The sequence below is a fragment of the Nilaparvata lugens genome, chromosome 13 (genome assembly GCF_014356525.2).
Source record: "Nilaparvata lugens isolate BPH chromosome 13, ASM1435652v1, whole genome shotgun sequence".
In the NCBI taxonomy this organism is placed as follows: Eukaryota; Metazoa; Arthropoda; class Insecta; order Hemiptera; family Delphacidae; genus Nilaparvata; species Nilaparvata lugens.
Window position 1 is genome coordinate 17,108,189 of NC_052516.1, and position 26,523 is coordinate 17,134,711.

Genomic DNA, 26,523 nt, shown 5'->3' on the forward strand with positions numbered 1-26,523 from the left:
TAATGAGATCAATTAGTAACTACATTAAATTAGGCCAGTTATTCTATTATTACATAAATAAATAAGCTGCTCAGAAGAAATCTCAAAATTATATCAGACTTCTCAAAAATTGTATAAGTTATTTCAAAATATTACACAAAAAACTAATTACTTGTCAATAGAATTATTTTATCATCTTTCTAAATACAAAACTATTAGTAGAAGACTTATAAAGAAAGTTAAATTATTAGAAACGTTCAACAGTAAGATAATGAAGTTATTATCATTATTTTTTTATGTAAAAATTGAACAGAAATTAGAAATTATAAAAAACTTTAACCGTAATCCACTATTTTGATGGAGATTTAATAATTATAATATTTTTTGATTGTGTCTTTTCAAATTACTGTACTAATTTTTATTATGATTACGAATCATAAATATTGTTAAGTATAAAGTACGTACAACTCAGCCCTGAGCGAAATACACATACAATTTTCTAACAACAATTTTCCCATCTCTTTTTCAACTATTACAATCACAAAAAATAGACAAAAATATAATTATTACTATATAATAATTCTAATTGCTGCACTAATTTTATAGTATTATTGTTTGCAAAGATGTTTCCGTAATTTATTATTGACAAGTCTACCACTTTCTTCAACTATTATTGAGAATCATGTTTGATATTGGTATTGGAGTTTCTAGTATAGGAAATTTTACAAATATACAACTACCTATGAATAACAATTTTATTAGTAGTTTGATTGAAGATAGGAAATACAAGTTTTTCGATAGGTTTTCAAGAGTTTTGTAATAAATATATTATATGATCAAGCCTTATCAATTCGGAGAAAAGGAAAACTCTAAACACATTCTTGTAGGCAAGAAAATGAAATTCAGAAATTCGACAATTCATTCAATTTTGTGAATTATTCTCACCACATTTCTCAAAGAATACAAAATTAATGCTCCAAATATCATGCATAAATAATAATAATTGGTAGAAGTTGACTGATATTTGTAGCAGTGAGCAAGGAAAATCAACTTAGAATATTTTGCAAATACAGAAATTATCAATCTTCAACTTTTGAAATGGAAATACAGATGCTATTCAACTTGAAAAACATGGATTTATGAACATTCTGTATGTCAAACATCACAGAGAATTCAATATGTCATTAATAAAGTGAAAATTCACACTCCTTTCTGATTGGAAAATCAGCTATCAATTGAGAAAGATGATTTTCAGAAAATAGTTCACATAAAAATACTCTTACACTGAACACAAACAATTTGTAATTTTTGGCAAGTTGGGCAGAGATATTACCAATGTGAAATGAGAATATAAGTCTTTTCAACATATTTTGATGATATTATTGAGAAAACTTCACTTTTCATTTTCTTTTAGATTTTATTGCATGTTTAGGTCAATTACTGTATTGATCTTCCGACTGTTTTTAATATTAACGATGAAATAAACCTTGACAGGTATTATAAACAAAATTATAAAAATATCAAAATTATGAGGAAATTGATAGGAAATAATCGGGCGTTACCTCGATAAATATTTACCATCTTGTTTTCAATAATTTTCTTTCAACTGACATTATGAGATGGTGAATTCAGATCATGTAACTGACATTATGAGATGGTGAATTCAGATCATGTAATTGATATTCAAGAATTTGAGATTTCAAAAGAACCTCTTAAGAAAAACTTGGATCTGTAACTAAAATACAGAGAAAATGAATCAGAAGGAATAAATTAAATTATCAAAATATTTGGGAAATGTATGTGCCAATTCAACTTTAAGCTGGAAATCTTCGGCTTTCCACTCAAATATTAAAACAAAAATTTTTGTAACAAAATACAAATTAAACACATCATTTTCAGTGAAAAATGATTTGCAGAATGTTTCTCAGATACAAACAAACATTGTAAACTCCAATTAGAAATTATAATCAAATATTTCAAAAAACAATGGGCTAATGAAAAATTGTAAATTCGAATTACTATATTTTGAATTCGAATCAATAGATTTTTGTAGAAAATCATCTACAGTAGTTTTTTCGGGACCTAACAAGACTACGTTATAAATTCTAGTTAGAAACTTACAAATCATGAAGTAATATTTGAAACAAATAACTTTAGGATTTATGAATGGATTGTACTGAATTGTAAGTTCAAAACTACAAATCTTGAACTATTTGATAGAATTGAAAGCTGCCTATAATATTTACATGGATGTAAATAGTTATGCAATGTTTTTATCACACTCCCACGCTAAGCTTGTAAAAGTATGTATACAAAAAGCATACATAAAACAGATATCACTCATACCTGAGCTTATACTATATACATAAGCGCTTACATTTATACTCGATTAGGCAGTACCAAGTACTCTCACTCTCAACTAGTATTAGGCTAACCTCTTAACTACTATATTAACAATAATTGTTTACATAGTAAATAAATAGAAACTATTTGCTTTGGTATCAAATGACTCGTGACGTGACGTGATTTGCACGTTGGCTGCGTCCCAACTTCGTCCTAATCTTCTCATTTGCTTCCTCCAGTTCTCGTTAATCCCTTTCGTGTATCCTCTTCTATAGGATGACATGCAAAAGAAAATAACAAGTGTTAGCATGGAAGAACAAGAACAAATAGTATAAAGAACACGCACAGTAGTTATTATTACAGTATCTAATTTCTTGACTTTTTAATAACTACTTCATCAATACAAATGTTTTAACTGCTCAAGCCCAAATCGTAGGAAAGTGATCTTGAAGCTGCTGATAGCTATCAACTATCTCAGTGATTAGTTGATTTTTTAAAATATTGAGGAGAGGGTCTCAGTTATTCGAGATCGGTTTTTCCTGTAGCGACCTTCTCTGCTACATCCATAATTTTTCTGTTCTACGGAGGAATTTCATCTCTGATGCTTGTGACCTCTTCTCATCACGCTTGAAAAGTACCCATGTTTCGCTTCAATACAATAGTGCAGGTGCCTCAGTAGATATCCCATGGTATAGGGCGTTTATGTCGCAACTTTTACTGTTATCCCAAGCCGATAGTTCACGTAGTTCTTTCCTATGCAGCTGTGTGACGCTGGTAGTCTCTCAAATTGTGCCGTTCATACACTATCACCCCAACAAAACAGTAAAAATTGACAATAATCGACAGTAATCGGCTTGAGATAACAGTAAAAGCTACGACATAAACTCCCTATACCATGGGATATCTACTTACGCTATTGTTTCTCTATGGTAAAACTTAATCCTTGTTTTCTTGGATGTACTATTCCATAGACTTCGATGGATTTTTATATGTGTTGGAACCTATGCATCTTCATCATGGTTATACGAGTATCACAGCCAAGATATTTGAAAAAGGAAACTTGCTCTAAAATGTTATTGTTAACTAGCAGGTAACCAGTGCTCCGCAAAGGTCTAATTGAAAACTTGACCTACTGATATCTTGAAGAATTTCAAATAGGCCTATAACCATCCTCGGTAAATTGAGAATCTGTATGCAAAATATTTCAAGTTGATCACTTCAGTAGACGTGATGATGCGTCATTCGTGAATTTTATATAAGCCAATTCTTTCCTTTACTATAATATAGATTACGTATCAATCACTCTATTAGAAGGTGTCTCGATGGAAAGTATATAATTTGTTATTCCTGTTCAAAGATGGACATTCATAAAGATTACATAGACATATTATACAGAGTGTTTCAGAGAAAAGGGAAATTTTTAAAGTTAAATAGTTTCAAGAAAAACAAATCTTATAATGAAGTTTTCATATAATTTAATATTAAAAATAATGCCATTTTAAAATAAATACCGTAATATTTATTTTTTGAAGATGGCATCTTGTTGCAGGTGTGTTCCTTTTCTACGCAAACATTCCTGTAGTCTCTTTGTCATATTGTCCATGGTTTGATGTAACATAACAACTGGAATTTCTGAAATCGCTTCTCGAATCTTGGCTTACAATTCTTCCGTTGTTACAAGTCGATTAAGGAACACTTTGCTTTGAAGGTGACCCCACAAAAATAAATCAAAAGTTGTCAAATCAGGGGATCTGGGAGGCCATGGAATGTTACAATTTCTCGAAATTACACGTTCCCCAAACAATTGGTGTACAGCTGCTATCGATATTCGTACAGTGTATGACGAAGTACATCCATGATAATTGAATGGCAAGGTTTCGTTGACATGCTGGCATACGTTATTCAGTGGTAGCAATCGCCCACGGCTACCAACACAACTTTCAAAATTTCCCGTTGAATCACCCTGTATATTACTATTTTTTCTTCTTATCGGATCTTTGTCATTAAAAGCAATTACTCTTGTTTTCCCACTGGAGAATGTTAATTTGTAGTTGCAGCATAATTCATTATACTTGAAAAAAGCACTTGACCTGAAGGTCATCCTCATTCTCTTGTAACACTATAAGATCATCAGCAAGTTTTGAATTAATTAGTTGTAAATAATGTAGTTCAATCATACCATGTTGTCCATGAAAGAGAGGTGACGAGGCACCTCTGAATGAGTGTGTGAATTGTCAATCGATTTCAAGTTCATAATCTAGTTCTGTTTATAGTTAGTTAATGATAGACATACCATGTTGTCCATGAAAGAGGTGTCGAGGCACTGAATGAGTGTGTGCATGAAAGCCATCTCTTTGCGCGCATTGTCGAATATGACACGTGGATCGTGCGACGTGCAGCGCAGGCAGTTAGGAGCCATCACCATTGCCAGATTAGAGGCGTCCATCTTCGTTTGAGCCACCACGTCCGGCCGCGCGAAAATCTACAAAAATATCCAAAACTCTCATTAGACATCAAATTTAAACTAATGTGTACCGTACCTAAAATACCAAATTACTATTTTTCGACTACTTTTGACCTCCGGCCACGCGGAAATCTACAAAAAGATCAAAAACTCTCATTAGCCATCACATTTTAATTAATGTGTACCGTACTTGAAATACCAAATTACTATTTTTCGACTATTGGAAAAATAATTTCAATTATTTCTGAGAAGCTTTCTTGCTTTCACCACCCACTTATCTTTTGAAAAAAATGTTTCTATAATGAAGTCCACGTTATAATGACAGTGGAGAAATATAGGAGAAAAACGTTACCGATCCTCTGTCTTATCAATGCCTACTAAAGACGGTAGCTGATACTGGTAGGTTTATTGATGTAATATTAACTGTTCATTTTCGTTTAAAATAATCAATTATATTCTATTAAGCAAGAAATTATGTTTTTCAATCATTTCATAGTAAAAATTCATAACTAGCTGGCCCGGCGAACTTAGTACCGCCAAATAGTTTAATGCAACTCTTGCCAAAATTTAGCTGGATGCAAACCTGAGGAGGTGCGATGCGGCATTTTATTTATATAGATAATTCTCCAACTGCAAAATAAATAATTTACTAAAAATCAATTAATTCTGAACACCGAAGACAGCACAATTATTCGAAACAAAGCAATGTCTTTAGAGCATGCAAGTCTTTAACCTGAGGCCGTACTGCTGGATGGTTACACACAGAACAGTCATTTTGCTTTTAGTTGGGGAGTTTAGAATAAAATAGATGGGCGGTTATGGAGCAGCACACACTCTTGTCTACTATCTACCGACGGCTGTTGTGTGACGCAATGATTAAAACAGCTAATTTTTATATCTGTGTGTGACCAGCTCAAAAATCTTCTCCCATAAGGATTACATGTAAATTTTGAAGGACTGTAGGAGAGTAAAGAGTCCTGAAGTCGGACTATAAATTTGATAGACCATAAACCTGGTCCTGAACTTAACGAGCACAACTAAAAAAAAACATCAAATTCGGTGGACACATAAAAAAGTTATTGAATGTCAAAATTTGAGGCTCGGTTTTTATTTATATAGATTAAGATGAAATATTTTGTTAATTCTACATTGTTTCTACATTGGTAAAAGACGACCTGGCAGTAGAGCAAAGCGAGAAAGAGATAGCGCTATCCGCTTTGTTGAATGACAGACAAGGATAGCAATACCATTGCTAATCAAACACTGCCATTATAGCGTGGACCTCACTAGAGCATGACAATAATTTCATGTTTTCTGCTCAAAATGTCTCGAGATTGAAGAACTTAATCATCAATTAAAAAAAACAACTAGAGGTTGGATAAAAATGATCCAGACACCAATTAAAAGGAGAAATTCTCCCCGATATTTTGTTATGAAATTCATACTAATTACGACACTTCATAATTCTGATAGAAGTGTCATGAAGAAGAACAAATTTTTGCCATATTTTCAATTTAATCAAAAAATTAGATTTCCTTTCATTCCTTCAACCCTGAAACTTTTTGAACAATACTGGAATATCGGGGATGATATTCTACATACAATTCTGTAGTTAAATTAAAAATTTGAGAATATTGCAATTTTACACGATTTTGCAACGCTGTTATCTTTTCGGATGGATGGCCAAGTCTCAACTTATTCTACACAAACTATAGTTTTCTCTCTGGTAATCCATCATGCGGACGCCATTTATTTACTTGCATGATAATTTATTTCGCGTTTATAGATGACTCTTCAATGTAGGTATTTGAGGGGAAATTTATCATCATAATTATCATTACTATTATTTATTATATTCACATACGCCGATGTGTTAATCTATGTTATTTTAGCATTCTTGATTATTATGTAGGTAGTGTAATAATAAATAAATAAATCATTTATTGTCAAAAACATAAAAATGTCATAACGTCAGTTCAAGCTTACAGTAATATCACATTTTATTTTCATTATTATAATCTTTTTTCTAATTCAATTGCATAGCACTCTCAAGTCCAGAAACAAGAATTCACACAAATGAATTTCAAAATTGTATTTAGAAAAACACATCTACTTTATATAAACATTTTCCAACAAGTAAATTTTTAAAAATCGTTTAAAATTCTCAAAGTCAATTTCTCTTATCTCATTAGGGAGAGAACATTGAAAGTTTTATAGACATGTATTGCCAATTCTTTTGAGATCCTGCATACTGACAATAATATTGACTCTAATATTATTTCTATGCCTAGTTTCATAACTATGTATATTACTGTTCATCACATATTCACTATTTATTTTTTTCATTGGTGCTAGGCATGCCAGTATAAAGGTGCGTACAGATATACGCGCCGCGAACATGAACAATTCACTTTTAATCAGCTGACTATATCTGTATTTTTACAGAAACGGTATAAGATATAGATATAAAAAGCTTGGCATCAGCTAATTAAAAGTGAATTGCTCATGTTCGCGGTGCGTAAATCTGTACGCACCTTAATACAATGATGGCACTGTCAACAGTCCCATACTTACAAATAAATCTCTGCGTGGAGTGAGAGGGGCCTTCTTACATATTATTCTTAAGGAATAGTATAATTACTATTCTATTGTTTCTATTACTTGTACAAGTTGTTTTGTTTGTATCATTTTTTCTAAAATAAATAACTTGTAACTTATTATAATTAAATCTGAGTTTGAACTGGTCTAACCTGTAGAAACCGCACCAGATAGGACAAAACCAGTCGGTTGATCTCGGGCAGTGTTTCGACGATGAGCAGCACCCGCTGGGGGTCATCGTGGAACTGGATGCAGTCGGCATAGACCGAGTCGGGGATGAGAGGCTCGTACAGCTCACGGTACCACAGCTTCAACAGGGATGCGGGTGTATGTGCGTCGGTGCATTCGGTCGGTCGCTCCCACCGGTCCACTGCCTGCTTCAGGCTCACTACCTCGTCCACATCAGCTGACACCCTGTGATAAAACACAAACCATTCACTAAAATCACAGAGAAAATATAGCATCAGTAGAAATTCCATGGTATACATAGTTTATGTTCAAAATTTTAAGCCGATTTTTAGTTAACTTGAGACGATAACTGTCTATTATTACTGTTTGACCAAGTGAGAGTGTAAGAGCACAGTATGAGAGACTACAAGCGTCACATAGCTTCACGGAAAAATAACTACAAGGACTATAGACTTGAGCTTGAAGTGGAATTTGGAATATAAACGCCCTTTACCATGGGATATCTTCTTGACCAATATTTTCTTTATAATTATAATACAATTAACCCGAAAACGTTGGGGTAATTGTAAATATGCAGACTATCATAAATAAATAAATATATATATATATATATAATATATATATATATAATATATATATATATATATATATTATATATAATGTTTGAACACCATAAAATAAAACCTACAATTGTTACTTGAAATGTAAATATTAAACTACCTAAAGACACAAAATTATTCAACCTTTGCTGAATAATAAGTCTTTTATATAAGGTCAAATTATGGAACATGCCAAATGTGTTTACAATTACCCCACTTGACCCTAACACCGTTTGGAGAAAGTACAGTGAATGGAACTGTGTACGCTTGTCAGCCGTTCAGAGCTTTTATCGTCGATTTTATTTGGCGTGACGTCACACTTTCTCGGGTTCAATTTTTTATACAGGTTCTCTTCTCTTATGGAAGATAAAAACCAAGTGTATATTCTGGAAACACGGTAAATTATTCCAGTCACAATTTACCGGTGAAAAGTGTCGTGTCCCATGGAACCATTTTGACAGTAATGTTCCAAAATCCAGTTACCGTTAAATAAGTCCTATGGTAAGTTGTGACCGCGGTGTATTCACAATTTACCACATCGAAGAGCTCTCATTGGTGGATCGCTTGAATCAAAGATTTTGAAGTAGCGTCAATGGGAAAAAGTAGTTTTGCACCAGTCACATGATCGGTAGTCACGTGACACAGAACAAAGGAACTGTGCTCTAGTGTTCCATCTACCACTATAACTGGAACAATTTACAACTTACCGTGTTCCCAGAACGTTCCTTATATCTCTTATAAATAATGAGATAACCCATGAAATCACATTTCCTTCCAAGAGAAGCTAGTGTTGATGTCATACATGAGGAATGCTGACTGTTTCAAGTGTCAGTATTGATTGAATGGGATGATGCTGACAGTTGAAAGTGGATGTATACCTGAAAAGTTTGCGCCTAAAGCTTGAATCAAAGATTTTGAAGTGGCGTTCCATGGGAGCAAGTAGTTTTACACCAATAACATGATCGGTAGTCACGTGACATGGAACAATCTGAATTGAATTGAATTTATTTATTTCCATAAAATAATACAACATATTATAGAATATAATACATACACAGGGTATAGTAACTACAAAAAATTCAAATTAATTAAATAACGCAATACATAATAGTGGGAATTATCCCCATTACTTTGATAAAACCATTATTACTATTACTAAATACTATTATTATTGATATTATTATTATAAATTATAGATCTATTAATATTATACGAAAATGTATTATACGGTGAAAGTGCAGCATACCAATACCCTGATCATGAAATAGTAATTACCCACATAGACTAAAAAAGTCTGTGGGTTTACCAGTATTGGAACAATCCACCACTTATCGACTTCCCAGAACGTTCTCTATATTTATTTAATGATTTTACAAAACACAAATTCTAGAAAAGTACCACTGGCTCAGGCCCAAAACGGTTCCATTTATAATTTATGACAGTCCAAATTTAGGTAGGTTATGTGTCATTTTCATATTTTAAATGATAATCATGATTATATTATCTCTTATAAATAATGATATGACCCATGAAATCACATTTCCTTCCAAGGGAAGCTAGTGCTGATGTCATTCATGAGAAATGCTGACTGTTTCAAGTGTCAGTATTGATTGAATGGGATGATGCTGACAGTTGAAAGTGGATGTATACCTGAAAATGCCCTCGGTCTGAGCCCCCTGCAGCCTCAACACCTCCTCGGACAGAGTGGTCTGAATCCAGGGCAGCTTGCAGTGCGGAAACCTCTCCCGTTGCATCGCCATCACCTCCTCCAGCGTAGAACCAAACATGCTCGGTCTGAAGATCTGAATCTGAAATCAAAATGGAAAACTCTACATTACTACTTTATACAGGAAATTAATAAGTACTATCTTATTGCCTACAGTTAGGTCCACGTTACATTAACCAAGTTATATTGAAATATAGGATAGCAGCGTTAACGATTCAATGTCTTGTCATGTCACTGTCTTCTATAGAGGATAGCTAATACCGGTATATGTGATGTAATATTAACTGTTCATTCTTGTTTAAAATAATAAATGATATTTCATCCGTCACAACGTTCATGTTTCATTCATCAATGATAATGATAATTTTCATAATTGAGATGAAATATTTTATTAATTAATTATACCTCTAAAATTTTGCGGAGCAGCGGAACTAGAAAAGTTTAGCGCTATCTGCTTTGTCGAGTGATAGACAAGGTTAACAACACCAATGTTAATTAAACACTTCCATTATAACGTGGACCTCACTATACCATTATTCACACTCGATCAAAAATATTTATAAAGAAAATTGTCCTTTATTACTAGTAATTGTTGCTCTTCTATAATAAGTTCAGTGAATAAGACCATATAGACGATAAGACTGGATTGTGAGAGATTTTATAATCATAATGTTTTACAAAGTAAATATTGATTTCCGTTTGTTATGATTGTAATTGGACTGAACTTTTTGGAAGTGGAAATTTTTTAGTATAATGTATATTTGGACTGTAAATTTTTTGTGATCTTTATAAAAGTGTTTTCATAACCTCATTTGAACTATTTTTATCAAAATTAGGGAGAGGAACAGTTTTGGGTTTATCCTGTTGATTCTCTCCCAATCATTAATTTGATGTTGTGATTAAGGAATGTAATATATCCTATTTTTTTGGAAATTCTAATATTTATAAAATTTGAGTTGAGAGTTAAGCAGGGGACGCCGCCAACCTATCTCCCCGACAACTAATCTCCTCGCTATTTTGATCACAGACGACAGTAAATCACCTGGCAAAATACACCATTGCCGTCAACTAGTCTCCCCGACAGTAAATCCCCTACTAGAACGAAGGAGCTCAGTTGTCGGCGACAACTAAGCTCCTCACACGCTCACGACAACTAGTCTCCCCGACAGTAAATCCCCTTCTGGATAGGCCTATGAGGGGTCAGGTTGTCATGATCGTACCCGACAACTAAGCTCCCCGACAGCTGATACCCTATTAAACATTGAAACCAGCTTGAAGCAGGCGGGGAAGTAGTACAATCACAGACACTGTTTCACACATTCTATGAATTCGATTATTAGAAGAAAAGCTTATTGATGTTGTCACTTCTATCACTGCAAACATAAAATGAAAAAATAAACTATTTCTCTTTCCGAATTCAACTGACTTGGAAATGTTCCTTATTGAATTGGCAAGCATTTTCAGAATGAGTTTGTACGTTTCGCAAGTGATTCCTGCATGTATGTATAGAATATAACATATATCATCAAGCAAAACTCTGATCTACTGTTTAGTCTTCAACTTATGGCACTCAAAACTTTAGATTGAAACTTTATACTGTTATATTTTTGTTTTTCCATGTAATGTGAATTTTAGGAATAATTCTACATTGATTTGTCACTGTTCTCTTTTGAATAACTATTCATTAATTTGTAACTATTATCTTTTGATTAATTATGATTGATCAAAGTTAATCTTCATTTTTTTAATATGGTATTTTTTACTAATATGAAATGTAAAGGGTTGTGTGGCAGCGAGTCCTAATTTCAATCTTAATAAAGTCGGGTTCGGTGACGATAACTAAGCTCCTTGCACGCTAGCATCAACTAGTCTCCCAGACAGTAAATCCCCAACTGTTTCAGAGGGGACTAGTTGTCGGGACCGTAGACGACAACTAGTCTCCCCGTCAGTAAAGCTCCTCTCTCAGGAGCGCAGTTGACGTTGTCAGTAAATCCCCTCGAAAGTGGTTTTAAAATGAGCTTTACTGTCGGGGAGCTTAGTTGGCGCGTTCCCTTGAGCAGTTTTGGGCTAGGCCTGTTCTTCTTGTCAAGTCATATCTATATAATGATTTTTAATTGTATTGATTGATAAATAAAAGAATGAATGAACAAAAACCAATGATGAGTTTCAAGCCATAAACTTCCTGAAATATCAATATTAATTTATTAAAGTGGCTATTTATCTATTAAACTGACCCTGGCCTGATCGATCTCGTCCAGCGTCGGTTTGCGAGGTGGCCGCTTTCCACCCACTCCTCCCCGCTCCAGCCGCTTGCATGACACACTTGCATAGTGGCTCACCTGCACGTGTATAGGCCACTTTCCGATCTCTGGGAAGTCAAAGCTCGGATCTCGATGCCTGGCAACAAACAGTCAAGAGTTAGTAACTTACCAAAAATATTAAGAAATATAAAAAATATATTTAGAAATATCAAGTTGTTTCAATAACTTCCACCAATCCTGTATAAAAATGCTCAATTGAAGTTTCAAATAAATCTAAAGCGAATAGAAAATTCATTCATACAATAAGTACATCATCAAAATAATTGACTAGGATTTAAATAGTTCCGTCCAAACAACCTACTAATGTAAACTTTGAAAGTCAAAGTCAAGAAAAAGTAAAAAAAATGTGTTCATTTCCAATCTTTACAAGATTTTGAATGTTACAATGCTTCATAGAATATAAAAGATATACAAAAAAATCCAAATAATGAGTTATTCTATAATATTATATCATACCCAATGATTTACTACAATGTAACAGACTGAAAAATAATTAAATTTTTGGTGGAAATGTGCCTACATAGGTATTAAACCTTTGCGTGGGCACGAGTTGCTGCACAACTTTGAGAAAAAAAAGAACTACTTTTCATTAAGAAGCGAATTATTCTATCAATTTTGTAAACTAACTATACAAAGAAAGCCGTATATAGAAAATATTAGCGTGAAATAAAATAATAAAAAAATGAAGTACGCAAACTAAATATGTTATGACTTTGTATAAATAGGCATGACCTCAGATCCCCAGCACCTTAAAGTAGTACAATCATACCGCAGTGATCCGAATAGATAGTTATTTTAGTATTGTCAGTTAATCCATTATTGAAGCTTGATGTTTATTAATTTGTCATCTTTAAGTAGACGTTATGATTGCTTCTGTCAAGTCTTTCCCAGGAAAATCAGCCACTCAGAAACCTTTTCATAGCTATTTATGTTTTTCAAGTAAATAGTAATGTTTCTGTGGAGGATTTGTGAAATGTGAGAGCAATTAGTGAAAAAAGTTTACATTATAATGTAAAAAATATTGAAATACTGTACAATTAGTTTAGAATCACTCACCTATTCATGTACCCGTCCAAATACGCCTGAAACTTGGGCGACGGCGGAAAGAACGACAAACAGATCGCCAACAGCTCCCAGCCGCGCCGCAAACTCTCACGCCGTGGATTCTCCGTGGTTTGGCGGCAAATTTGAATGTAGATCTCGTCGCGAAGCGCGGGCTTGGCGTAGCCGTAGGAGCAGATCTCAAGGGCAACCGAGTTCAAGGTCATGCCCACCTTGGCCTTGCGGTCACTCATGTAGGTCTGCACCAATTTGAACAGCTCAGTTGCGTCCTTCTTCAGCGCTTTGTCCAGGTGTACCAGCATTGGTTTGCGGATTGGATCCTGACAACAAAATAAATTATTATTCAATTCCAAGTTTTTTCGGTCCTTCAATATGTAAATATTTTATATTTTAGTGATAATAATGTAAAGTATTTCTTCTATGTTTGGCTTTAAAGAATCTAAATTTGAAAATCTGCTTTGTGAAAATATCTAAGGATTGGAAATTTTATGGAGTGAAGAACAACAAGACTTAACCTGTTTTGGACTAGGCCCATGTGTAACCTTATCTAAATTTGGGAGAGAAATAGCACAATGTTACCTTATTTTTCCTCTCCCTATCATTTTGATGATGTACCTATTTTATGAATGAATGAATAAATTTATCAATTTCCTCTTCCATGACAGAAAGATTTTTTAAATTATAAATGTTTTTAAAGCATGTAGAGAGGAAAAATGGTTTACGGATTGAATCCTGAAAGCAAAAATATTCTATTCAATTCCAATTTAATTCGGCTATTTCCTCTTCTGTGATACAACAATAGATGGATTTCAAAAATATGTAGAAAAAGAGAAAACGGCTAACGAATTGTATCCTACGAAAAAAATATTCAATTAAATTCCGATTTATTCATTTCCTCTTCAGAGAATGATACAGTACATAGAGGTGCGTACAGATATACGCGCCTCCAACACGCTCCACGCACGCTCCGCAATCGCTCCGATCATGAACGTTACGGGAGATGTTAGCTCTTCTCGCGTTCCACTCTTGCTCCCCGGTCGATCATCAATCGATCTGCTCGAGTGACGTTCGATTGCGGAGCAGAGCGAAAGTCTGTACGCACCTTAAGATTTTTGAAATACGTGAAAAAGAAAAAATGTTTACGGATTGGATTCAGCGACAAAACTACTCAATTGAAGTCAATTTCAATCTATTTCTTCTTCAATGACACAATACAAAATAATGGAAAAATAAGAACAGATGCTTCAGATAGAGATATCGTTCAAGCAGCGTAAATGAGTTCAAATTAGGATTTTCAAACCAACAAAAAGTGCATGCTTGTATTTTCAAAAAAATATTCGTAGTAGCAATACGATTCAGATTTGTCAAATGTGGACTCAACTGATTATAAATATCGAAAAAAACTCACCTTAGACCATGACAGCATATCTCTGACTGAGAACTTTTTCCTAAAAATGCCCTTTTTATGGATGTTGAGATTGTCCTGAGCGTATTTCTCGATGTCACTCTCCGACGGCAGCTTCTTCTCTCTGTTCAGTACAACGCGCGAAAGCTGCAACACATCACAATAACCATAAATAATATAATCAAAAATGTACTCGTATATTGTGTGAGATGAACAAAATCAATTGAAGACACAACATTATCCCTAAAAGAATAACACAGAATCAAATAAAGATTGAGAATATTTATAAAAGACCAGTAATAGATGGAAATAAATGAGAAATTTTATTTCATTTATTGTACAAAACACTTTAATCATAATATAATTATTACGACCTTGGAGGAAAAACTAAAGTCCGTGAGAAATTACTTTTAACACAGCTCTTTCTCGAAGACTGAGAGGTCCGATGCTCTATCCTTCACTAATCACTCCCACAACCTAGCAGCATTCTCCTTCTTTTGTGTCTGTGTGAGAGACAACACTCCCCTCCAGCTATTGCTGGCAATGTTCCAAGTCGTTTACTGGTCAGCAGGTATATTGGTTTGTGTATGTTACGGAGATGTGTTCATCACGAGAACGTGGAACAAAATGACATGGCGCATCCAATTGTACACAGGATGACCGTCTCTGTCTATGCTACAAACTGTGGAATGAGATATGGGTTTTTCCTCTTCATGTTAAAAGTAATATCTCACAGACTGAACCTGTATCATTTCTCTCCAAAATTTTGATACAAAGTTAATATTTTTCCAAGGTATTATTCGCTTATGAAATCGCACATCACTGCTTCTTAAAGACCAGTAATATCAACTTGGGACAGTTTATGTAAAAGGGATGATTTTGGTTAGGTTGGGTTAGGTTTGCTAAGTCAAAAGTGAACAAAAATTATAAAATAAAATTAGAATGTTAGTAAAACTAAACATAAAACAAGATAAACATAAAAGACAGAAACATACCTGATCTAATTGAACAGTGGCTGACATTGGTGAAGGGGAAGAGGGGAGAGAGTGGGGATTGGAGGGAGTTCGATAGATGAGGGGAGGGGACGGAGTAGTACGACGAGAAGACAACCCCAGAAACCTCTGTCAAACAAAACCAAAACATAAATGAAAATAAAATTAAATAAACAAAACGGAAAAATAGAACTTATTTAAAAAGTAATGAAAGTAAAAGAACAAAGAATAGAAAAATAATTATGGAATTGGTATTAGTAGAATTATTTAGAAATAATTGGAAGGTACTATATTTAATGCGAGGAATAAAACAAAGCATAAAACAAAGCATAAACCAAGAGCAAAAAATAAGACCCAGTTGCACAGAAGTATAATAAACCGATTTCTTATAATCAATTATTAGAAAAGTTGTAAAACATGTTAATATTGTAAATTTCAATTTCAATTTTCAATTTCAATTTATTAAAAACACACAAAACAAGACAAAACAAAATTACAAAGATTTACGAAACAAATAAAACACAATAAAATGTTACAAATATAAAAACCATGGGCTTAGTGTTTGGGTGTGTTGGAGAAGAGAAAAAAAAGAGAGGAAGATACCTAGCCAACTATGGTTTCCCATGTAATAGGCAGGCAAAGAAGAGAAGAGAAGTAATGAGGAAAAAAGGAAGGGAGAAATGGGGGGAAGGAAGAAAACAGAGGAATATGTACTCAAAATAAAGGTAAGCGAGTCCACTGAAAAATGAAAAAAACTAATGAAAAAAAAATGCTGGAGCAGAAATCTCGAGTCATATATCTAAATGGAAGAAGAAATTACTGTATGTCCAGTTTTTTATATCCAGTTTAATTTTTCCGCTGATCTTATTGTTCATGAGAAAGTGATTTGGAATTAGGTTTATTATTTTTAGTACCTATGTAAATTAATTGCCTCCTTATACATTCAATATTAGTGTTATAGGTTACATATTTGTTAGCAGTGGCCCTTAGATTATAATAATTAAGAGTAGAGTTTATTGTGAGAGGAAAATCGGATCTATATTTTATTAAGTACTCAATTACGGTTTTTATGTATAATTGACGTATAGTCAAATATGGGGAAGATATAAAGGTACCTGCTTGAGAGACATTTATAAGTCCGGTGTCCCTGGAAACAATGTCTCTAGCACTTTCAAAGAAGAAAATAATAGATGACCTGGCTAAATCTGCACAATATACTGTACTTTCTTAATGACCCTTCTCATTTGTTTGAAAGTTTTATTCATGAGCGAGGTCTATTGTTCGCAGAACTACTAGTAAATTTTAATCATGATTCAATTCCACGAGAGCCAATAAGAGAAGGTTTTCCTGAGAAGAAAGCTTCTCTGATTGGTTCTCGTGACATTCAATCTTGATTAAAGGCAAAATACCTTTATGCAACAGCGAGCAAGAGTTTAAGCCAATAGTAACTTAATAAATAAGTTACTATTTTGACAGACTGAATGAATTAAATAGGTAATTTTATTCGTAACTGCTCGTATCTAGTCTGAAATTAAATAGTATAATGGTGCAAGTGCATTCTTTGTATTTGGATTTACTATAAAATAATCCAGATTAATTGAAGACATAATAATAATATACTTATCAAATTTTGTTGAGTCCTTAATGTAGGAATTCAATTAAAATTAAGAGGGTATAACTTACCTCGGCCCTTTCCATGATGGGTGAATAGAGGACTGGCGGAATAGCTGGTGGATCTTTTTTCCGCTTCAGCGAAGCATGCTGAGTTTCTAATGGAACCGTTGAGCTGCCCAGACAGTGAGAACCTAAAATTCAACAATAATATTATCAAAATATTATGCTAAAATATTATAAGGCTCGTAAAAGAATATCCCAAACATATTGTTGCTGCAATTGCGGGTGCATACACCAATACAGATATCGTTATCACGTCCGGCAATAATAGAAAAACGGGAAAAATCAAAATAAATAGAGGTGTAAGTCAAGGGTGCCCAATGTCCCCTACTCTCTTCAATATAATATACACTGACGAGATTCTGGAAATTTGGAATCGATATGTTGACGCAGGGATGGAGCTCTGCAATAATGTCTTTATGAATTCTCTACTATATGCAGACGACACTGTAATTATTTTCAACACAGAAGATAAACTACAATATGCTCTTTTCAAGTTAGACGAAATTGGGTCGGACTTTGGCATGAAAACCTCACCTCAAAAATCCAAGATAATGGCATTCAGGGGAAAATGGAAGTCAGATCAAAAATCGTGATAGACAATCAAGCATTAGATCAAGTGAGAGACTTCAGCTACTTGGGATGCCGCATTTCATTCGATAAGGATGAAGATGTTGGTGAAAAAGTGGCGAGATTCAGTGCGGTCTGTGGCACTATAAGACGAGCTATAGCAAGGCGAACGAGACAAGATACCCAGCTGAAGTTTTACAGAACAATGGCGTACCGTTAATAACAAACGGTAGCGAGGCATGGGTTTTAAACAGACAAACTGAATCTCGTATACAAGCTGCTGAAATGAGATTTTTAAGAACGGTTAAAGGTTGTAGTAGACTGGATAAAATAAGGAATGACAACATAAGAGCTGAATTGAATGTAGAACCGCTATTGGATATTCTGAAGAAATATAGGAAAAATTGGTCTACTCATTTATTCAGAATGCCATCCCATAGGCTCCCAATATTAGCATGGAAGTACAAACCCGAAGGAAAGCGAGGCATGAGAAAACCAAGGAAGGTAAGGATGCCGGTACAGGCCAACAGAGCCTAATCCTTGTAAGAAGATGATGATGATGATATTATAAAAAAATATAAAATATAAATAAAATCATGTATTCATTAATTAATAAATTATTTTTACAATGTATGGTCAACGTCAAAACAATATAAAAGTTGAAACATTCAGAAAGGTTTGAAAATAGAAATTGGTTACACAGAACAATAAATCGAACTATCAATCTTTTTTTAATAACTTTGAATGTGAATTGCATAAAAGTCGGTCACTGTATAGACACTCTTCCTGTAGAATACTTTTGTGACCTATACCAGTAAGACCTCAAACAATATTACTATCAAACAATTATATAATTTGAGAAGGTAATTTTGAAAACAATAACATAATGGAAATACTATTTTTTGAAATATACTCAGTAGTAATAAAGTATGACTTGACATTTACAACAAGGCTGGAATTTAGTAGATATAAATTTTTAATTTAATTTCAAACTGTTCTTGAATACAGTAAATATAATATTGGTATTGGATTTGGATAGGAATAAAAATTGTGATCAATACTTCTTAGTGACCAAAATAATTTTTAAGCGATTCAATTGTAAATGAGACAAGTTTCATCTCAACCTTCCGGTAGTCGCGCCCTACTCAATCACACGAGCAGTTGCGTGTTGCATTTTGTACAACATCCAATTTTCCAAGTGTTATGTACTCTGTTTACTGTCAAAACATATTAATTAATTGTATAATTACTTTTTCCATCTTCTTGGATTATTTTACACTTATGAACATTTGGATGATTACCATTTTATAGCCCAATAAGGTACATAAAGCAAAGCCATCAATTCTGTGCTATTGGTTCGTTTACAGTCCCCGTATACAGTCTTTCCCTATCTTATGCACTGTCGAGACTAAGAGCTTGTTCACATGACAGCGATTTACGCTCGGTTGTCGCTCGATTGGCAAATCGCTCGGTTTGCCAGCCTCGAACACATGACAGCGATCATGAGCGGTTTGCGCTCGGTTATGATAAATAATTTACTAGGTACAACATCTATGTACTCAATCTTTATCACAATATTACTCTTCAACATATATTACTGCTCTGATCGAAACCGCTCGGATGACTGAAGACATGTGTACGCTCTCATGCCTGCTCTAGTATATCGAGCCGCCCGGCAACCGAGCGACAACCGAGCGGTTGTAGTCTGAGACTACAACCGCCGCGATTCGCCGGCGACTACTGAAACCGAGCGATGCATGTGTACGGCACCATGTGTTTCCCTATACCTGGCAACCGCTCGGTTTGTCAACCGCGCGACAACCGAACGTAAATCGCTGTCATGTGAACAGGCTCTAGATGGCACCTAAAGACTGAACCATTGCTCGGTTAATACTGCAACTCAGTGGAGTGATGGGGGGAAAGTTTCGGAATGCATAGGTGACTCATTCACTGACACCACCCCATTCAATAGTTTTGTGCAGCAAAAAAACTGACACTGTAGTACATTTTACAACAGCGCGACTGCCGGAAGGTTAATAGTAATCTTCCTTTAAACTTGAAAGCCTTTCCAGCCTTTTCCTGTCATGTAAAGAATTATAATAAAAACTGTAAAAAATAAAGAAAGTTCCATGTAAATTTCATGTATTTCATGTACAGGATTATAATAAAAGTAGTAGAACTCAATTCTGGCACGATCCTAGAACTTTGTAAAATGCCACCAAAAAGTTTCCAAAACTGTACGTGTTGCACAGGCTTGTATAAAGCTTAAAAACTACTTTCAAATATCCAGGACACAACAATTTACCTGGAGTGGGTGGCAGATGGTTGTTGGTGCGGTGGTGAGAGGTGAGCGAAGCGAGGTTGCTGTTGTATCCACTGGAGGCCGCCATCCGAGACTCTAGAGAATCAACCACATAATCGCTTACTCTGCCATCTGATGTGTGATGTGTGATGCCAGCCGCATTCAACAAACCAAAGCAAACCACTCACCAATGTAGAAGCAACAAGCAACGCATGCACGCTCACCAACGCAACGGTTATATAAAGCAGGTCAGCATAAAGTATATGAAATATATGATCGAGCACGGAAAGTATGAAATATCATCCGATATAAAGCAGGTCAGCATAAAGTGTACCAGATATATGATCGAGCACAAAAAGTATGAAATATAATATCATCCGTAAGTACTGAATATATTATTGTATACCGAGATAAGTGAAAAAACGATCCAGTGATAATATCAAATGTAAGAAAGATGTTTGTTTAAATGAGTGAACTATGTAAGCCAGAAAGTATGAAGATCAAGATATAAACTCAGGAAGTATCAAGTACATCCGTATAGGTATTGAATATATTGGTGTATACTGAGTGAGAGTGATCGAGTATTAATATCAAATGCAAGAAAGCTAATTGTTAAAATTAGTGAACAATATAAACCAGAAAGTATGAAGAACAAAATATATTCTCAGACATTATCAAATAAATACATATACTGTCGTAATAAATAATACATAAACTGTTGTAATAAATAAATAAATAAATAAACTGAATATATTGGTTTAAACTGAGTAATTAAAATGAGTAACAATATCGTCTGCAAAAAGCTGATTGTTTAAATTGTATACAAGTACAAATTAAAATAGTAAACCAGTAAGTACACAGTCTCAGGAAGTATTAAATCAAGTATATACTATTAAGATGAAAGTAAAAAGTATAAAGTACGTATTGTGTGAATATTAATATAGTCCGTAGTGAAGCAGATAGTATAAATTCCTAGTGCTGGAATTACTAGATCGGTTAACAAAGCAGAAAGTGAAGTGTTGGAAATAACTATTATATTCTCAGGAAGTATTCAAGTATTAATAATTAGAGGAGCTGAGTTGGGAAATATTAGTTTTTTAGTTTTGGGTAGTTAATTTCATTTTATTTTCTTTTGATAAGTGTTTGATTTATTAACCTTTGGTTTGTTACGTTTTTAAACTTTGACAATAAAGAATTGATTGATTGATTAGTGGGAGAAAAAGATGAAAAACAAGAATGTACTTATGTAAAAGAGTTAATAGACGATAAATGTGTTAAAATTTGAAAGAAAACTGCAAAGATAATAATGATGATGATGATGATGATGATGATGGCACTTATTTGAAAAAAGCATTAGCAACTCAAAAGCTGTTCATGTTATTAATGTACATTCACATTGTTTGTAAATACAGTATTGTGATTATAACAAGCTATTAAATAGTGTTATTACAAGCAGTTCCAATTTTGTGTATAATACAAAATAAATAAATTATGGTTACCAAAATAAATGTAAAAATAAATAAGAATTTTGAAATAAATAACCATTTCATTGAAATGAAGTACATCAAGTAATAGGACAGGTTTATAAAAATACACTAAATTTACATCTCTTGAAATACAACTCTAGCTAGATGGAAAAAATCAACTTTTTAATGCTGAAATAACGAATATCAACGAATGAGTTTCATGAGTTACCCCCAAGTGCAAACATGAAATTTACAATGTAAAGGCAATCAGGATGATGTAGGTATGTATTAATTATCGGTTAAATCAAGTTAATAAATTAAAATGTGAAGACTTTTGATACTGCAAACAATATTGCCAACAGAAAAAAGTCTGAAAGTAGAATCGTTGAGAAACTATTAAAAATATTCGTCAATGACAAATATTTTGCTTTAAAATGGAATCATGCTAGTATAATTCAGAATTATTTGATAAATTTATGCTCGGTTTCACCAAGCTCGGTTAAGACATTTGAACATGGTCAAATCGCCCATGCTTTAAAACGAATGCACTGAACATACGATTTCTATGGGGATAGCTTCTATCGACAACTCCATTAGCTTTCCCAGTTTGATCTTGTGCAAATACTTTTGGGACTTTATAACCATTAAAATTTAAAAGAGGAATATTACAAGCTAAGTGTATAATTAGCTATATATTTAATTATATCTGTTATTAAAGATCATTTTAATAATTGCATTGATATTTTGATTTCATAATATATTATGGAATAGACTTATTGAATCTCGCTCTAAAATTAACATTGGTGTCATGACCAGGCTTGGTGAAACGGGCATTATTTTTCCGTATAAAGAATTTTGTCAATGTAATTGAGTATTTACTCAATGAGTATTTACTCAATGAGTATTTACTCAATGATTATTTACTCAATGAGTATTTACTCAATGATTATTTACTCAATGAGTATTTACTCAATGATTATTTACTCAATGAGTATTTACTCAATGATTATTTTACTCGCTTCACTGGAGCGATTAAAAGTTGATCCTATTTGGACAAGATCCATAGATAGAGGTCGACACCAATGTTAATTTTAGAGCGAGATTCAACAAGTCTATTCCATAATATATCATTAAATCAAAATATCAATGCAATTATTAAAATGATCTTTAATAACAGATATAATTAAATATATAGCTAATTATACGCTTAGCTTGTAATACTCCTATTTTAAATTTTAATGGTAATAAAGTCCCAAAAGTTATGTCTAAAGGTAACACACTTCATATTACTGGTTCGAGAATACACCGTGGTAATACTCCTAAATACTGCACTATAATTATATTATATTACTTTCTATAGATGAAGATCTATTAAATATTTGGGAGCGAAAGGGTTTGAGATGGATATTTGGCCCAGTATATGTTAATGAAGAATACGATCGAATCAAGAGCTGCGTGATCTTTATCAGAAATGTCAAGTTGTTGATGACATAAATGAGACGTTTGAGTAGGTTGGGACATGTTGAGAGGATGAGTGACTCAAGAGTTGTAGGAAAGGTCTTCAGAAAAAACCCAGGACGGAGAAGGCTGAGAGGACGTCCGAGAAAGCGTTGGCTGGAGGATGTGAGGACGACATTAGGAAGCTGGGTGTCGGGGAATGGAGAAGTAAGGCTGCCGACAGAGACCAATGGAGAGGCTTTTTGAAGAAGGTCAAGGCTCTGAATGAGCTGTAGCGCCAAGGAGTAAGTACTTTCTATATAACTTGTATTTGGATTTGTAGCCTCTAGTACCTAATCTTAACCTAACCTAGCCACTCACCTGGTATATAGGTCAACCGCGCCTGGGCCTGTGAGTAGTGCTCTTCGATCTGATCCAGATAGGAAGGCTCGTCGTGCAGATACTCCTGTGAACTGCTGTCATCCTGGTTGGACATCGCTTCGTCATCGGCAAACTCATCACTGTCATACTCCAGGCCACCTCCTCCTCTGCCTCCTCCACCGCCTCCTCTTCCCCCTCCTCCACCATTGGTGCCTCCTCCGTCCTCCTCATCAGACTGCAGTGAGCTGTCTGCCTCCTCAGCGAGACTGTCGCCGAACCTGTAGCAACCTGCGCAAACAAAACGAAAAACTTACTCAGCAAGATCGAATTAAATTCAAAACAATCCCTATAGTAAAATACTGTATATTCGTAAAGCAAGGTCTATAATTTAATACAGAACATGGCACAATCCCGTGATGCATTGCAAAATAGCCATTTTATGGGGTTCTAGTTCACCAATTTTCAAATTTATCAGCTGTTATCATTATAGATTGGACAACATGATGTGTTATTTTGTTATATTGTTCAAGGAGTTTTCTTTGCCGGTAGTGCCATTTTGTAAGTTAAAATATTTATTTTATCAATCTGTATTATTTTATGGCAAATAAATGAATTTGAATTTGAATATTGCTTGGCTTTGAATTGTAAAATAAATTTTTCCCACACAATAATAATAATATCTAGATTCCAACTAGGAACTGAATTGTTGATTTTTAGATTGGGAACTTCAAACTCTTTTCAAGGTTAGCCTTTTGTCCCAATGCCTTATGAATCTTAACAAGTTACAAGAATAAGAACAATTTTTAATAATAAGAAAGTGAATCATTGAACCATTTATTATTGAAATTTCATTATTAAAAAATCGAAAACCTGAATTTACATATTATCTGAACCAGAATATTGTTTTTAAAAGCATAATGCATGATTTTGTTATGAGCAGATTGGAATATTTCAAATGGACCGCCATAAAGACCGCACATAATGGCCGCTCCATTAGGAACACGAGTGTCATGACCTGTATTTATAGACCTTATCGTATAGTCACTGTATTCTAACCAATCAGAGAAGGCGTTTTTAAAAAGACGTCATCTCTGATTGGTTCTCGTGGAATTAATCACGATAAAAATTTAACCGGCTTTTGTGCAACCGGCACTCAATATTGATGTTATTTTATAAAAGGTATGCTGACAGTTTGAAGTAAATCTCAATTAATTACTGGAAACGCAACTTATAAATAAGCAGCATGTAACGCTCCCACCATTTTCATTCAATTTATTCATCAATAGAATTACAAATCATAACATAAATATGACAGGCGAGAACAACAGGCCTTCCCCAAAACTACTCAGCTCCCAAATTTTATAAATGGTAAAATTCCTAAAAGTTATATTTTCACCTTTAAGAATTTAAGTCCATTGTGTCAAAAATCAAGAAACTACAAATTTTCAATTGGGAAGGATGAAGCACTGAATTAGATACTAATATTGTACTTTTTGTATAGAAGTTGATATTGTGGTAATTATTCATATTAAATAAAAATACTAAGAAATTGTCAAAACCACACATTTATTGATACTTAGAAAGACCGGTTTCGGTTGTTAGAACTTTGTCAATCTCTGATAAACTAAAACTAAAAATACAAGAGAAGCAGAATTTATACTAGTAGGCGAGTACTGCTATTGGTCAAGGGCATGAACGCCTGCCATTGGCCCAGCTAGACAGTCTCCTCCAACTTAACAGTGTCACAAAGTGGCGGCTTAAGCAACAGACTCGCCTTGATACCAAAATTGGTTCTTATTTTGTACTGAAAGTAAACTTTGTTATCAAGGCGAGTCTGTTGCTTAAGCCGCCATTTTGTGACACTGTTAAGTTGGAGGAGACTGGGCCATTGGCAGGCGTTCATGCCCTTGACCAATAGCAGTACTCGCCTACTACAGTAGTATAAATTCTGCTTCTCTTGTATTTAGTTTTCGTTTATCAGATTGACAATGGTGTAACAACCGAAACCAGTCTTTCTAAGTATCAATAAATCCGTGGTTTTGACAATTTCTTAGTATTTTTATTTAATAATATTGTACTACTTGATAAATCACTGTTTGTGTTTTAATGCGTTTCTTTCTAGAGTTTTTAATAATATTGAATGAAAAAGACTGAGAAATTTTCAAAAAAACACTGATTTATTGATAATTAGAAATACCGGTTTCGGTTATTACACCATTGTCAATCTCTGATAAACAATGGAGTTTATCAGAGATTGACAATGGTGTAATAACCGAAACCGGTCTTTCTAATTATCAATAAATCAGTGGTTTTTTGAAAATTTCTCAGTCTTTTTTATTCAATATGAATAATTACCACAATATCAACTTCTCAACTACACAAAAAGTTTTTAATAATAAATAAAATCAATAATAGACTTGCCTGATAGTTTGGCCTGCTCCAGAATGTACTGCTGCAATGGTAATATGTGAGAATCTGGGATGAAAGAAGGCTGATTGGAGTAAATGGGTGATGAAGCTGGTACACTCTTCTGCTGGTGATGATTCGCTATCCTCTTCGATACAACTGCACCTGACAGAGATAAAACATAATATATATTTATTTATTTTATTTTATTTATTTACAATGCAAATGACACTAATGTAATAACATTGAAAGATGAAATATAATAAGGTAGTCCTTGTGCTATTTTTCTTTCAAATTTATAGGAGACAAAGTCCAAGATAAGGTTATAATTTCACATGTACAATTTTTATAAAATTTTAGTCCAAAATAAACATTAAAACTATACATTTTGAATTTAGATGGCTTTAATTAATAAATTGATTAGAAATATTCTACTCAATTGCCACTTGTAACGAATAATATTTATTTTATTTTATTTATTCATAGACAATAGATACAATGCAGATAAAAACAACAGGCATTCGCCCAAAACTGCTTTAAACCTTAATTTGGAATACACGGTCTAGAGGTTATGTAAATGATAATTTAATTCACACACTATTTTGAGTC

At 33.7% G+C, this 26,523-nt stretch overlaps 1 protein-coding gene across 3 annotated transcripts in view; it reads right to left on the minus strand.

Moving 5' to 3' along the window:
- Nucleotides 1–624: 624 nt before the first annotated feature.
- The window catches only part of LOC111045555 (AT-rich interactive domain-containing protein 1B), a 52,148-nt gene continuing 26,249 nt past the window's right edge, over nt 625–26,523 (minus strand). The window contains exons 11-22 of one of the 3 annotated variants that reach the window (XM_039439941.1): nt 25,930–26,079; nt 23,509–23,796; nt 20,228–20,356; nt 17,362–17,483; nt 15,682–15,807; nt 14,690–14,833; nt 13,276–13,601; nt 12,133–12,295; nt 9,823–9,980; nt 7,537–7,798; nt 4,616–4,804; nt 625–2,591 (exon numbers count right to left, since the gene is read on the minus strand). In XM_039439941.1, the coding sequence (XP_039295875.1) occupies nt 2,568–2,591; nt 4,616–4,804; nt 7,537–7,798; nt 9,823–9,980; nt 12,133–12,295; nt 13,276–13,601; nt 14,690–14,833; nt 15,682–15,807; nt 17,362–17,483; nt 20,228–20,356; nt 23,509–23,796; nt 25,930–26,079 (2,081 nt within the window). In that variant the 3' untranslated portion in view covers nt 625–2,567. The remainder of the gene's footprint in view (nt 2,592–4,615; nt 4,805–7,536; nt 7,799–9,822; nt 9,981–12,132; nt 12,296–13,275; nt 13,602–14,689; nt 14,834–15,681; nt 15,808–17,361; nt 17,484–20,227; nt 20,357–23,508; nt 23,797–25,929; nt 26,080–26,523) is intronic. The other 2 variants (XM_039439942.1, XM_039439943.1) reach the window with 2 other exon arrangements.